Source organism: Natrix helvetica (genome assembly GCF_964273705.1).
Source record: "Natrix helvetica genome assembly, chromosome: Z".
Taxonomy (NCBI): Eukaryota; Metazoa; Chordata; class Lepidosauria; order Squamata; family Natricidae; genus Natrix; species Natrix helvetica.
Genome location: NC_138554.1, coordinates 89,360,214 through 89,375,927, shown reverse-complemented (window position 1 = coordinate 89,375,927; position 15,714 = coordinate 89,360,214). Strand labels below are relative to the sequence as shown.

Below are 15,714 nucleotides of genomic sequence, written 5' to 3'. Positions count from 1 at the left end.
CCTCCCTGGATAATAAGTCCAATCAGGCTTTTCAGCACATGCGCTAAAATAAGTCCTCCCCCCAAAATAAGCCCTCCCCTAAAATATTTAAACAAATGTGCAGCTGGTCTCTGCCATTTCGTGGGGGGAAAGGGGGAAACATGCCCCACATGAACCTGCCATCCACACGGAACGGCCTCACGGAGGCTGCTCCCGCAAACTCTAGCTACTGCCCCTCTTCTCTTAGTGGAGGCCGCAAAAAGAGTGGCAGGCCCAGTGATGCTAGGGCTGGCAAGTGTGTGCCAGAAACAGAGACAGAATCTCCGGCCCTCTCTGGATGAGCCAATTCGCAAGCTGCTGGCTGAGTTTAAGGGGCCTCCTGCACCTCAAAAATTATAAGATCTCCCCGAAAAAAAGGCCAAGTGCTTAATTAGGGGATCAAAAAAAATAAGACCCTGTCTTATTTTGGGGGAAACATGGTGGCTAAAAGTCAGTCTATATTTAATGTACATCTGACTTTGGGGATATTTCTTCATAACCAAATAAAAATCTATTTTCTGTGCAGTTTACACTCCTTGCTCACTGGACCTGGATGTCACAAAGCAAAGCCCACATTTTGTAATTAACTCCCGCACCCCGTTTTGGCTGGCAGACTGCTGCAGGAAGTTGAGTGTTGTCATGCCCCCTGGCCACGGTCACACCCACCCAGCAGGTCATTAGAGCAGTGAACCAGTTGTTAAATTATTTGAATTCCACCACTGATTTCATCCCTCAAACAATAGCAGAAAAGATAAACCACAGTAAGAAAGCCTTTCATATCTCTGTTAACGATGAATGTACCATGTGTTTAATCTTCTCAGATACACACTATTAATTGAATGTTTATTATTTATTTAATTTGCTATTAAAATGTTTGTTTTTATATCAACTACGAAGTGCAACAAAATACTGATTCACACAATTATCTGCTCAAAAATGCATGAAATGTAGCAGCGAGGGTTCTTTGACATTTTAATTTACTTAATTTTACGGTTTTTAACAGTATTCTTTTGATTAGACAGATCAAAATAAAACCAGACTGCTTTAGATATAAATGATGAGTATATTTAAAGGAGTCTTTCTCTTTTTGTTACTTTAGTCCAAATATTAGAAGGCAGAACAACGTAGTCATACCTAAGAACAACACAGCTACACTACTCACCTGAGCAGAATATGGAGGTGTCCCTGGAAGAGAACTTGAATGGCAAGAGGCCATATAAAATTTTAGCACCATCAGGAAGAAGACTGTGCTAGAATGCTTTGGCCTGATGTACTAGGATTAATCCACATTATTTTTGATCCCTTGGAAAATTGGTTGCACTCTAACAATAGAAAGCAATGCCTGCAATCTGACCATGTAGATTAAAACAGAAAGAAATTAAGAGATTGGATAATTAACGTAATACTATCACTGAAAGTTACAAATGTTTCAGTACATTTGTACAAAGCAGAAGAAAACAGGTGAAGAGCAAGAACATAGAATAATTAACTCAGAAATTAAAGCTACAGAATTGATAAGAAGCTAACGATTTAGCAGTGATAGAAGGAGGCGTGATGAAATAAAGAAGAAAGGGATGAGAAATTATAGGGAGAATAATGGGAAACTGAATTATAAAAGATTGCTAGAATAAAAAGCAGAGCAAGACAAAAAGTTGAGCTAAGATATGAAAAGAGATAAGAGAGCATAATGGTCACACTGAAGAGCTGGTCTGTTTAAAAACAAAAACAGGATACTTTTATGGGCAGCACAAGTTGCATTTATGCTGTCATAATCATCTACAATGATGTATGCAAGTCATAAGTCTTGTTCAGGATTGGATCTGTTGTTAGGATTTAAATTATGGCCAGTAATATTCTTATAATATAGTATTGAAAGGATTAGAGCCTGTATAGAGTGTGCCTAGCCCAACTTTTGATATTCCTTGTAGCTGAGAGAAGCTCCATTGTAACCTAATGCTCTGTCTCATAGATAAAGCCTTCAGGCTGCCAAGTAGCCTAGCAAAGTAACTTGTGAAATGCAAAATGTGAATTCTGCCTGTTGTAACTAATGTTAGATAGCACCCCCTAACAAATTCTGAGCTATATGGCAGAAAATGTATTCTTTTCCTCTTTCTGAGGGCCATTGTTTTCAGAGCGCTGAGAAAATCATGAGGTTTGCACGAACTAATGAATATGAAATTATGTTTCTAATAATATGATGATCTGTGCAAACTGTGTAAACTATAAGAAGTTCAAGAAACAGTTTTTGCGACTTCTGGTTCCGGCGGCTGACAGTGACGGGCAACTCGTTTGCCCGCTCCGGCTCCCCGGTGGGCTTCCCCACTCCTTGGGGGGCACAGGACGCCCCAAAGAGGTGTCCTGCCAGAGGGGCGGCATCACGGGGGATACGATCTCTGCCGCCTGGAACCGCCCGAGAAGCGGCAGGTAAAGCGGGCGCTGCAGCGATCGTGGTACCAGCATTTTGTATGGCAGCGCACCGATCTCAGGAGCCAAAGCCTTTGAATCAAGTTTGATTGTGTCCCATCTAGCGTTCTCCACCCCCAACCCCAAATCTCTCCGGATCTGCTTAGTGCTATTGCTGCTATTGCGCCCAGCTACTGTATCTCTTTGCTGCATGACAGATCCGGGCGGATTGGGGGTGGGTGGGTGGAGAACGCTAGATTGGGAAGTTAAAAACCTAGAACCAAGTTTGATTGTGTCCCATTCTAGGTTTTTAACTTCCCAATCTAGCGTTCTCCACCCACCCACCCCCAATCCGCCCGGATCTGTCATGTAGCAAAGAGATACAGTAGCTGGGCGCAATAGCAGCAATAGCAATAAGCAGATCCGGAGAGATTTGGGGGTGGGGGTGGAGAACGCTAGATGGGACACAATCAAACTTGATTCAAAGGCTTTGGCTCCTGAGATCGGTGCGCTGCCATCCAAAATGCTATTACTATGATCTCTGCCGCCTGGAACCGCCCGAGAAGCGGCAGGTAAAGCGGGCGCTGCAGCGATAGTGGTACCAGCATTTTGGATGGCAGCGCACCGATCTCAGGAGCCAAAGCCTTGAGGCACCTTTCATTTGCAGGAGGAGGGCAGCTTAAAGCAGCGCCCCAGCAATGTGAGGAGCCGCTGCCGCCACCACCGCCTAAGCCCTCTCGGGAGCCCAGCCGAGCGGGAGCTCTGAAAGCGAAACCTCTCTCCTTTCCAGCTATCACGATCTCTGCAGCCCCTCTTTGCCTGCCCCATTTTCAGATGACCCAGTGGCTACATTCGGCTTACAAGATGCACTCAGATTTTTACCCTCTTTTTTGGAGTAAAAAAGTGCATCTTATAAGGCGAAAAATACGGTACTTCAAATTTAATATGCCTTATGTTGAAAGGATGTAATAATAGCTAAGCTTAATGTATGTTTAATAATTATAACAATTTGTATACATGTATATTAGATCGATGATACTAATAATGGGGAAAAAACATGGAATTGAAAATTAGAGAATGTTATCAATGCTAAAATAATAGAATGACTTAGAATAGGAGGAAGCATAATAACAATGTATACAAAGATATCTTGATTGTCAATATGTGAATTTTGATAAAATTCAAGTGATGACTATGGAAAGGACACAGAAAGACCATGTAACCAATCGACACACTGTATGTAGTTGAAGAGGCTTTTATGTTATATGTGTTGTGTGTTTGTGTTTGCCTGAAAATAAAAATTTTATTTAAAAAACCCCCATCATTTAGCATCCTAAAAGCATTTTCTTTTGCTGTGGGATTGAATTGACTGTGCTCTTGGTCACGTACTCATGTCTGACAGGATATGTGGATTGTCTGTAAGGAACCTTGATTCTTTGAATGGTGATAATTAACTTCTTATGTGTACTTTTACGTGTAACTAATTATCTTTTGGTGCTTTAGACTTTCATGTGTATTGAATAAATAGAGTGTGCCGGGCTTTGCCCTGGGCGACTCATCCCTAGGACAATCCTTGTGTCCAGTCTCTTTCATGGGTAGCCGGGAACATCACCACAAGTGGTGACCCCCGACGTGATTGGAAAGGGAAAATCCAACGGGATTCCCCCCAATGCGTCCGCCTTCCACTCTACTTTCGCCAGGACTTGGATCAGAGCTCCATCAGGTTGTCGCGGGTCGACTCTGATTCTACGTGAGTATGAGTGGTGATCTCTCAACAGTTCTGTTAGAACACGACAAGGAGATAAAGGAGATAACTAGGCGAAATTATTTTTATTTTCAGCTTAATGGGAAAGCAGGTCAGTTGAAAGAGAAAGAAATAAAACTGATTAAGGAAAGAAACGGCTTGGAGCTGGGAAGAGATTTCCTGGCAGTTAAAGAAGTTTCATCCTTGCCTTTATTGTGTGTCTAAATGATTTTACCTGTTCATTTCTTTCCTGAAGCATGTGAATCCAGACTCCATTTCTCATCTGTGATATTCCCATAATGTTTATCTGTTTAGTAACTGATGGTTTTATTTTTCAAACTCTGTCTGCAAGCTATCTCCCCCCCCCCCACGCTCCTTTACCTCTAATCCTCCAACAATGCCTTTTCTGTGGGGGAGGGAACCTTGTTCTCCTGTCTTTCAGCCCTAGAAGATTGTATTCTTCAGGTGAGTATAGATTTTTTTTCCTTTTAGGGATAAGGAGGAGAGTGTTGCCTTGTGTGTGCATGTATGAAATGAAGGAAATTCCTACTAAAGGTTTGCCTTCAACCTGAGTAAAAAAGAACCTCTGCACATTTTTCTGACCAACCTACTCTATTAGTCCTAAAGTAAAAACCTGGCTTCCAGAAGACAGTTTTGATTTAGATTTTGTCAACAAATTTGCTGATTTTCTGGCCATGTGTGTGTGTGTGATCATTTCCAGACCTGGAGGGAAGTTGAGATCCTTTAATAATAGAAAATGGAGCTCATTGGCTTATGTACAGCTCCCTGAAGTAATTGTAATAACTGCTTTGCATGAAGAAAGAATGAAATGGGATTTTTGTATGTGAAATTAATGATTGCAGTGCAAATGTGAGTATGTTGATGGTAAATGTTGGTATGAATGTAGTTTGATTCTCTTTCATATACAGAAACAGTAAGTTGCAACGTTGTTTAATGGTATGTGTGTGTATGCATGTGTGTTATCATTTCAAAACCTGAAGGGAGGGTGAGATCCTCTAATAAAAGAAAATGAAGCTTGGTGGCTTGTGAAAAAGCAAAAAGCTTCCTGAAATACCTATGATTGTTTGGCATGAGCAAGCATGAAGGTCTGCTTGCAGTATGAATGTGAGTATGTGTCCCCCATGCCCCAGGGAGTGATAAGTGAATGGATCCAGAGATCCACGTGATTGCCTGTGTGAATTCCCCCCCCCCCCAATCTTCCTTCTGAGTCATTCTTTGGAGGGAAGTAGGAAAGGCGGGGAGAATGAGTGTCTGCTCATTTTTACCATGAGTGTGTGTATGAAACGACCCAGTGATACCTGTGAATGCCTCTAAGAGCAGTTGGTCAATGGAACGGCTTGCCTCCAGGGGTTGTGAATGCCCCAACACTGGAGGTCTTTGAGAGGATGTTGAATGGTTATTTGTCTGAAATGGTATAGGGTTTCCTGCCTAGGCAGGGGGGTTGGACTAGAGGACCTCCAGGGTCCCTTCCAGCTCTACTATTGTATTGTCTTGTATTGTATTGCAGATTGTTCCAGAAAAACAGCATAACTGCATGAAATGTTACAATCTTTTTTGCTCCAAATTTTTCTTTGTTTAAATGCACACGGAGGTATTTTGCTAATTAATTTATGGCAGCTATTGGGGAACCTTTGTTTGGGTTTCCTTTTTCGTGCCCTTGCCACAGTTGAAATGATTAATGAGATTTTGAGCATTCCATTTGTGGTTTGCGTAACTTGTCAGCTTATTCTTTTCATATTTTTAAGATAAAAAGACTCCGTTTTAAAATGTCTTGTCATTATTATTTTTTAGGCAGTTGTTGAATTAATAACCTTGGGTTTGTTGTAGAAATTGGACTGATTTAATTAATATTATTTTTCCTATTCCAAAATCTGATTTTTAATTTTGTTTTCAGAATAACTTCTTTCTTCAGTGTGCTTTAACTGACTATGTAGTCTGTATTTCATATCATTTGCCTGAAGTTCTTTGGCTTGCGTGTTTAAAGAATTCTTTTCCTACCTCGCAATACCGTTGTTCTTGCAACACTAAAAATTGTCTGTTGCTACTTTAACTTTTCACATCTTTTTTAACAAACTTTTAAACTATATTTCTGACTTTCATTATGTGTGACAACTTATTTTTAATTTTCTAAGTAATTTTTTTAACTATGTTTTTTCTTCAGATTTTTTTTGATAATTTTTTCATCAAAATGCCTGGGGACTGGCACAATTTTGCCATATGCCACTCAACCAGGTCAAGCAAATTGTTTCATCTTGCCCCCAGTGTTTTGGGGCATCCCCCTCTGGGGACAAGGAACTTAATTCCCATGATTTGGCCTCTAATCACTATGGCAAATGGATGTCACCTATGTTTCTTTTTTGGCTCCTTAGAAGTAAATTCATTTATCTAATTTTTTTTGGCCACATTTTATTGAGAAGAAACAGCTAATCATGTTTTTTTTCCTCACCTTTTTTCAGCCTTTACTGCCTTGGGCAAACTTTTCCTTTTAAAGACTGATAATGGCCTGGTCTATTTTTCATTGGCCTTTTTTGTAATCTTGTACTAATTGGCACATTGTTTTAATTTTTGGGGTTTTTTTCCCTTACAATTCCACAGGTTAAGCCATTGTGGAACGTGTTAATTGATCCTTTAAGGACTGTTTTCTCAAACAAATAAAAAAGGAGGGATTTTGGGTACCTAACAATTTGGTGTACCCCAATTTGGCTAATTTGGCATAGGTAACATAATAGATTTAAAAAGTTTGTTTGCCTCCCCCGCAAGGGGGACGAGGACATGCTGTGTTTGCTTCTACAGATCTTTGTGGATTCTAGCATGTGATGCTTGTCCAGCCAAAAATATTGTCGTACCAGTTCCCAAATCCAGTTCCAGAGATGACCAAGATGACTTTACAGACAGCACAGTGGCCAATACGATCTTGCCAAAACAGCTGTCCAGTGATGTGAAAAACCAAAAACCACCAAAGCAGTGCTGAAACAATGACACGTGGAACTAATGCGCTGCCATTTTTGCCAATTCCCTAGTCATCATTTGTTTATGTTTACTTGTTCTGTCATCTCACCCAAAACTCATTTGAACAGTGACTGTAATAAAAATCTATGGGTGCAACTAACATCACACACACTGACTTGAACTGTACATGAAACATTTGCTTTCTACATGCTTGGATCCTGTTTGAATCTTGCCTGCAGTAATTCAAAACTTCATTGGTTCGAATTATAAGACTATCTTTCATTGAGGATTAATTGCTTATGATCCTCCACCTGATGCAATTGCTTTGTATACTCCCATAGTAGCAGTTCCTGAAAATGTAACATGTGCTAAAGTAGTTAACTGTATATCTTTAAGTAAAAAGCCTCACTGTTTCCATATTAGTTCACCTGCTTTAAATTGTACAGCTTTGAGGAGATTTCCTTTCACTTTGCTTATGTTTGGCTTCTGCAAGGATGGTTTTTTACATATGGTTACGAAACTTTTAATTACATTTCTGTTAATATTAGTGAAGCACAATCTTGCTTTAGCTAGTTGTGTTGCTTTCCAAACAGCAATTTCAGACATCACTTGTGACTCTGAGACTAATGTGGTTGTATGTAATTTGGTCTATGTTAGTAATTAATGTGTTGTTTTAATCTTTCAGATGAATCCAGAACTATCCAGTACCAATTCAATATTTTACACAATTTGGCCTTTGATTTGAAAATTGATACCCTAGGATCCTGGTGGGAAAGCTTTTACCCACAGGTCTGTTGGGAAATGTTTTAAGTTATTTAATCATCATTTGTGCTAGAGGTAACCTTACGTAAAGACATGTGTAGAAAGCTACCATGATCTCAGTAATTGGTTATCTTGGACGCCTATAAGCCCACCTAATTAGCAGAACCAGATGTGGAATACAGCTATGGTCTCGAGTAGCCTGTTATTTTTTAGCTTAACCAAAAACAATAATTTGTTCTTGTTGTTTTATTCAATGTATTCCGTCTTAGATGTCTGTATGTAGGAATATGGTATATGGAAAAAGGACAATTATGTACTCAAGCAGCCAAGATGAGCTTATGAAAATCACAACATTTGCAAATAGAAAAAAAAAGGAGGAGTTGTGGGATTGAATTGACTGTGCTCTTGGTCACGTACTCATGTCTGACAGGATATGTGGATTGTCTGTAAGGAACCTTGATTCTTTGAATGGTGATAATTAACTTCTTATGTGTACTTTTACGTGTAACTAATTATCTTTTGGTGCTTTAGACTTTCATGTGTATTGAATAAATAGAGTGTGCCGGGCTTTGCCCTGGGCGACTCATCCCTAGGACAATCCTTGTGTCCAGTCTTTTTCATGGGTAGCCGGGAACATCACCACATTTTGCAAACATTGTCTCATTTCAACTGCACATATACCGTACTTGAGTTTACAGTTATTCAGTGCTTGCCAAAGTTACTAATTAATGAAATATCCGCACCAAATATAAGTTGTGGGGAAACGATCTCATAAACAATCCTCACTCTGTCAATGACCTAGGAGTACTCATCTCAAACAATCTAAACCCCAGAGCTCACTGTAACAACATTGCCAAAAAAGCATTAAGAGCTGTTAACCTAATTTTGCAAAGCTTCTTCTCCGGTAACATTGTATTGCCAACTAGGGCATACAAACCTTTGCCAGACCAATTTTTGAACACAGCTCGTCTGCCTGAACCCATACTGTATATCAGACATTAACACAATTGAGTGGGTTCAGAGGTATTTCACAAAAAGAGTACTCCACTCTTCTACTCACAATAGAATTCCCTAAACCACGAGGCTTGAAATGTTGGGCTTGGTCAATCTGGGACTGTGCCGCCTGCAATTAGATCTAAGCATAGTACACAATGTCTGCTACAACGACTTGCCTGTCAACAACTTCTTCAGTTTTAACCACAATAATACAGGGGCAAACAATCGATACAAACTCAAGATAAACAGCTTCAAACTCGATTGCAGAAAATACAACTTCAGGAACAGTGTGGCCAATGCCTGGAATGCTCTACCCGACTCTGTGTGAAAGCCTCAAACTCTCACAGCTTCAATCTCAAACTGTCTACCATAGACTTCACCCCATTCTTAAGAGGTCTGTAAAGGGTGCGTGTCTAAGCACACCAGCGTGCCTACTTTCCCTGTCTTACTGTCCCCATTTATCTGTATTTACCTCCTTTGTTCATGTTTATGTTCATACCTGTACTTGTTATCTTGTACATATTTGACAAACAAGTAAATAAAATTATCTGTTTCAGGAGAGGATATAAAAGAGCTGCAATATTCATGTGAATAAGGAACCAGACATATTGTCCTGCCTGAAAATTCCATGCCCTTTCAAGTAAACTGAAGCAATTAGAGGGAAGACTGCCCCATCTAGAAGCCTCCTGACATCATTTGCATGGAGGTTTGAATAAGGTGGGAAACATCTCATTAATTATCACAAGTGGTCATGTGAACTGTGTTTGTCGTAAGCTATTATAGATACATGGAGAAATCGTTCCTAAACATCTTTCATTCTACCCCAAAAAGTCATTGGCCTATGTAAACATTTTTAATTTTAAAAAGTTTCAATCCATCTTTTTTCAAACAGAGGATCTCCTACTTTCACAACAGATAATAAGTACAACAATAGCAATACATATACAGTTCTTCTCCTGAATGCACAAAAAAATAAAATCAGGAATTCAAACTAATAAATATTTGCCTGGGAAGAAGAGGGCATTTACCTTCATAATATGTACCTAGGTAAGCTAATCCACCCAGAAGTTTATTAATTAAGTATTTTTATTTAAATCTTACTTGTAAAATATGTATCTTGGTTGTCTGTCAAAAAATAAAGAAACCTTTCCTACTCATGTGATCACTGATTAAAAGATGTGCCTCAGTGCACGATGCTCCGCCAAGCAGCTGGAGCGTCATGGAGGCTCGCGGAGGCTTTGCTGGATGGTAAGATCAGCATGCTGCACGCATGTGCGAACACATCGCGCATGTTCATATGGAGGACGCCAGGCCCCGTTGCAACCGTAACGGTTGCAACAGGATCAGGAACCCACCACTGCTTCAGTTCCAGCTTATACCCTACACTTATACATATATAGGTAAAAGTAAAGGGTTCCCTGTCCAGTTGTGTCCAACTCTAGGGCATGGTGCTCCTCTCCCTTTCTTGGCTGAGACACTCAGCATTGTTGGAAGACATTTTCTGTGGTCATGTGGCCAGCATGGTTTTACGCCAAAGGTATATGGAACCTTTCCATCAAAGCAGTACTTATTAATTTGTATGCTATTAAACTGCTAGCTGGGGACACACACATACACACACACACATACGTTTTTGTTTCTTGCATTACTGTGTTAATCTCTATATGAAGTTTTTGTTTTTGTTTCCCTGCAATGATGTAGTGTGGGAGGGGTTTGATTAGCATTGCTTTAAATAGCTGGTTTTAAGTGAGAAGCTTTAGTTCATGCCTAGATCTCTTGTTACCACAAAGCTCATTTTGGAACAACTGCAGTTTCAAGAGTCCTGCTTTCTTGGGAAGATTGGAGAGGCAAGATCTTACAGGAGGGCTGAAATAACTGGAGAGAGGCAGTTCCTCTCAGATAGACTGGTCCTATGTCATGAAGGAAGGAATCAACCCAATGGTACAGAACATACAGTTAGAAGTGCAGAAGTAGATCCCATAAAGAGTTCTCCCCCACCCCAAATGTTTTATTTTATTCAAAAGTAAAATACAAAACTCCAAAAAATCCAAAAAACCCAACAAAAACAAAAAAGAATACAAAACACAAAACATTTGATATTAAAAAGGTGCATTAAAAAAACAACACATATATACATATTATCCCCAACTGAATATTGATTAATATATTACTACAATATTAATTCCAATCCCTTATGAAAAATACCCTTTTTTAAAAACCATAAATCTATTTGCAAATCATTGATCTGTCTCTACATACTATATTAGCGACAAAATAATTAATAGGAAAAAGGTTAATAAAAAAATAATTAAAAAGACAAGGTTAAGAACTCTCTGTTAACAAACTATTATTGTAAATCACTCATAGAACATTTACCATGACATCTTACCTACCCCAAATCATCCCAAAAATTTAAAGTAGTTCATCCTGGATTGAATATTCATGTTTGCTTCATAAAGGCATCTCTTATCCATTATGATCTAATTAAGTATAATACATTTAGTCTCCATAATGATTTTCTTCCCACCAAAGTCCAGATAGAAGTAATTTCCAGTTAAGTGTAATAAATCAATTGTCCAATCTCCCTCAGACTTTGTAGGGAAAAATAATTTGTCACTTTTCTGTTCAGTCAGACTACTAATATTATGACAATGTGCAGAATTAAGCCTCAAAGAGAGTGTAGAATCAATTCAGTTTTCTGGCTCTAAGAATATATTTTGGTTCAAATTAAAGTGCTTTTGTGTATCTAATAATCCAAAACTAAATGTGTCTGCACAGTCTCCACAAGCATTATCATTCTCATCCAACTTTTAAATAAAACTTTCAACTAAAATTTCTGCCATCTGAGCCATTGTTTCTCTCTGTAACTGGATCAGAGAAATACAAGTATGGGTAGTCCTCGACTTACAACAGTTCTTTCAGTGGCCATTTGAAGTGATAATGGCACTGAAGAAAGTGACTTATGATGGTTTTTCACACAACCGTTGTAGCACCCCCATGGTCAGGTGATTAAAATTCAGGTGCTTGATAACTGTCTCATATTTATGATGATTGCAATGTCCCCAAGTTCATGTGATCATCTTTTTCAACCTTCTGACAAGCAAAATCAATGGGGAAGCTAGATTCCAGATTCACTTAACAACCGGGTTACTAAGTTAACAACTGCAGTGATTCATTCAACAACATCTAGGAGCACAGTGATTCGCTAAAAAACATCTAGGAATATTAGTGGAAAGAAAGATCATAAAATGGGGCAAAACTCACTTAACTAATGTCTCACTCAGTTACAGAAATTTGGGGCTCAATTGTGGTTTTAAGTCGAGGACTACCTGTACAGAAGTACATAAAGAATTCTTAAAAGTAGTCAAGATGATGGGGAAGCCTGGAGAACAGTGACCAGGTTTACTTGGCAAGAGTTAGAAAGAGTCAGCTGTTTGAGAGACTCTACTAGCTCCTGCAGGCCATTAACATGGTGACAATGAGACAAAATGTCAAATATCCATAACTTAAGTGCTCCTAGATGCCAATACCATTCATAATCTCTGAAGGGTTTATTTTCTCAAAATGAAGGCTGAGCAATAACTCCCATCTTCAAGTGTCATCTCCGCAGGCAGAACAACAATTTATATAACAGGCATAACTGAACTGTCTCCCAGGAGTCACTTCAAATACGCCACAAAATTTCAATTTAAATTCATAATTCAAAACAATTCAACAGAAAAGAGCACCTTACCCTTAGCTTGATTATTTCGATTGTTATCTGCTTCTCTGTAATGTATATATGTAAAGGATTGTCAAAACATTACCCTACATTTATGGATGTGTGCAAATCCAAGGGTCAATCACTAAGATCTAGATATTCAAACAATAAGATTTTAAGTATGCTTAAGATGGAATCCTGGGGGGCAGAGGTGGGAGGACTCATTTACTCCCTCATCTCATATTACAATTCTATTTCTTTAACATTTATCTAGGCAGAGGTCTCCAACCTCCAGTATGTGGGCAGCAGCGCTCTGCGGACTACAAGGAACTGAGCGTTGCAAGTGAGCGAAGTCCCATCTGGACATTTGCAGGATCCAGGCAACATGTGAAACCACACACACCCTGCAGAAAAATCACCTTCCATTGAAGGTTGGGGGTTGTTGATCTAGAGCACAGAACATAAACTTTGATGAGCTTCCTAATGTTGCTGAACTACAGATGGATATTTGGGCATATGGAGAATTAGAGAACTGCCGGTTAACATTCTGTTTCTCGGACTACAGTCCCTCCTCTTTTAGCAACCACATTCCATTCCAAGAATTTTTAAGCAATTTTTTAAGCAAAATGGTGGCTAAGTGAACATGTGACTGAGAGAGAGATATGCTATGAGAGATGTGCTATGAAGATCCCTGGATGCTGTCCTCTCAATCCAATAAAGTTCTCTTGTATAATGTACTGTATCTGAACAATTTCCCTCCTTCCCTTTCCCCCCCCCCCTCGAAGAGCAGAGAGATTGTTTAAATAAAGAATCTCTTTCTGAATTTATTTTCTCTACAAGGTAGTACTTCCCTAAAAGTGCTAGCCACAAGTTTACAAGCTCAGCTCTGAGAACTTAATTAGTCCATTATAATCTTTCAGCCATTCTTGTCTCTGAAACTGACCAGACCTTTATCAGTTTCACACAGAAGCCTTCTGCTGCACTGGTTGCCAATGAATTCTTTACTACTCTTTATTACCATAATATTTGCAAATAGTTGCTAATCAAGGTAGTCTCTAAATGAGGAATGGTTTCATTCATTATAATACAAATTATTTCTATTCAGGGAACTAAAGAGACAAATACATAAACTGTGTATTGTAACACCATGTTAAAATGTAAATGTTTCATTTATGTACCATAATTTATTAATTACCAAGAAATATATTTTGTCTTTGCTCTCAGAGGTTAGGGTGTACATAGCATCTATCCTGCATTTTTTCTCTGCAACAACAGCAAACCTATGGAGTATGTTAGCTTGAGGGAGAAGGACTTGTCCAAGGCCACACAAAGAGCTTTCAGGAATTACAGTGAACTTGAGTTTGTATCCTAATCCTGACACTAACCCTAACTTTAATCATAATTCTACTGAATTATTATTACTATGTGTACGCAATCTTCAGTCAGATTCGCTATGTAAGATTGTTAGAAACGTAATAATTCAAATCCTAACTAAGGATCTTAGTATTATTGAGGTATGTCTAAGTATATAGGCAGTTCCAAGCAGAATGGGTTTTTTTTTTTTTTTTTGTAAAATTAGGATGTTCTTATAAATTCAGTATTTATTGATATTGAAGAAGTCCTTAAGATCTGTGAAGGCTCCAATCATAATTGATTTCATTTTCCATAAGCATTTTCAATTTCAGGTCCCAATATTTTGTAATTTTTCCTATTGTTTTTCTTCAATCCCAGAATCACCCAGAATAGCAAACTCTATTTTCAGCTGTGACGACCTCCTGCAACCCTCTGCCAGTGAAAATGGAGCTTGGAAGGACAGCATATAGCCCGAGCTCTGTTTTCATTGGCAGAGGCACCATGGGCCAGCCCTTCACTGTTTCCAGGGCAACCCCGCGGGCCAGATCTAAGCACTCCGCAGGCCGGATCCAGCCGGCTTCAGAAGAGAATAACAGCTACATAATTAATTACATAAGCTATTATGTAATTAAATAAATGTATCAAAATGTCATTTTGGAATCATTCAAGATGCAAACTGGACATTGATATGATTAGTCCAATCCTCCCCAGCAGGGTATTCTAATTTGCTGGTAAATGAATAAACCATATCAACTACCATGCCTAGATACAAGAATCTAAACCAAATTGCTATATGACAGTATTCCACCCCAAAACATGTGCAAAGCTTTCAAATATGATCTATAAATGTTGTTTAATTATATCCATATAAGACTTACCATAGTTTCATCTTGTATCACAGATGGTATGACCGACCATGAGAGACTGGCGCTTGCTGTTGTTAAAGAACCAAGAGCACTATTTTTCAGTAACTCTGTAGAATTTGACTTTGATCCATGCCATACTAGGATATTTTCTAAAACAAGAAAAAGTAATCTGCAATATCTTTTCTGCAGTATGCATTCCATCTATTCAATGTGAGGATAGGGGCAACGACATAGAAAGCCTAGATAAGAAATATCTCTTTCAGCATATTTCTATCTGGATACATCCCTGTGGAACAGCAGACCTGGCCAGAAAGTTTTAAGGGACATAAGGAAAATATAATTTTAAAAGTTCCTGCTGCTACCCTTTATAAGAACCTATGCATGTATATACTTTGAATCAAACCAATGCCATGTTCAATCACTGCCAAGAGCTTTTAGTATATAAATGATACCCAGCATGATACAGAATATATCTGGGAATACAGTGGGGTTCTACCAAGTTCAGAAAAACTGAGGAGTTCATAGGAAGAGCATTTCACTCATAAGTTCTTTTTTCACACACATTATTTTACGCATAGCTATAAAAGTATTACAACCAGGCTCTTGCCATGGACAGGCCATGGTAGAACACAGCATACTATTGTCTGTCACAGGGACATTACATGTTTATTTCTGTAAGTACCTTTAATAAAGCTTGTGATGATCACATTGGCATTTGGGTCCGCTTTCTTGGACACCTCTCATAGATATAGTCTACTGCAGGGCTTTTGGACATTAAATAGCAAGGGTAGGCTATTCAAAAGCAGGAACCCAGAGGAAATCGGACAAGGATCTAGACAAAAGTTTCTCCTGCCATTTCTAAACGTTCTTGTTTTTCTTTTGTCACAGCAGTTATCAAGCTG

General features: G+C 38.9%; 1 protein-coding gene across 1 annotated transcript in view; it reads right to left on the bottom strand.

Annotated features, from left to right (window-relative positions):
* The window catches only part of OSBPL10 (oxysterol binding protein like 10), an 86,369-nt gene that overhangs the window by 17,506 nt on the left and 53,149 nt on the right, over nt 1-15,714 (bottom strand). The window contains exon 7 of the mRNA XM_081932314.1: nt 14,825-14,961. Coding sequence (XP_081788440.1) covers nt 14,825-14,961 — 137 coding nt within the window. The remainder of the gene's footprint in view (nt 1-14,824; nt 14,962-15,714) is intronic.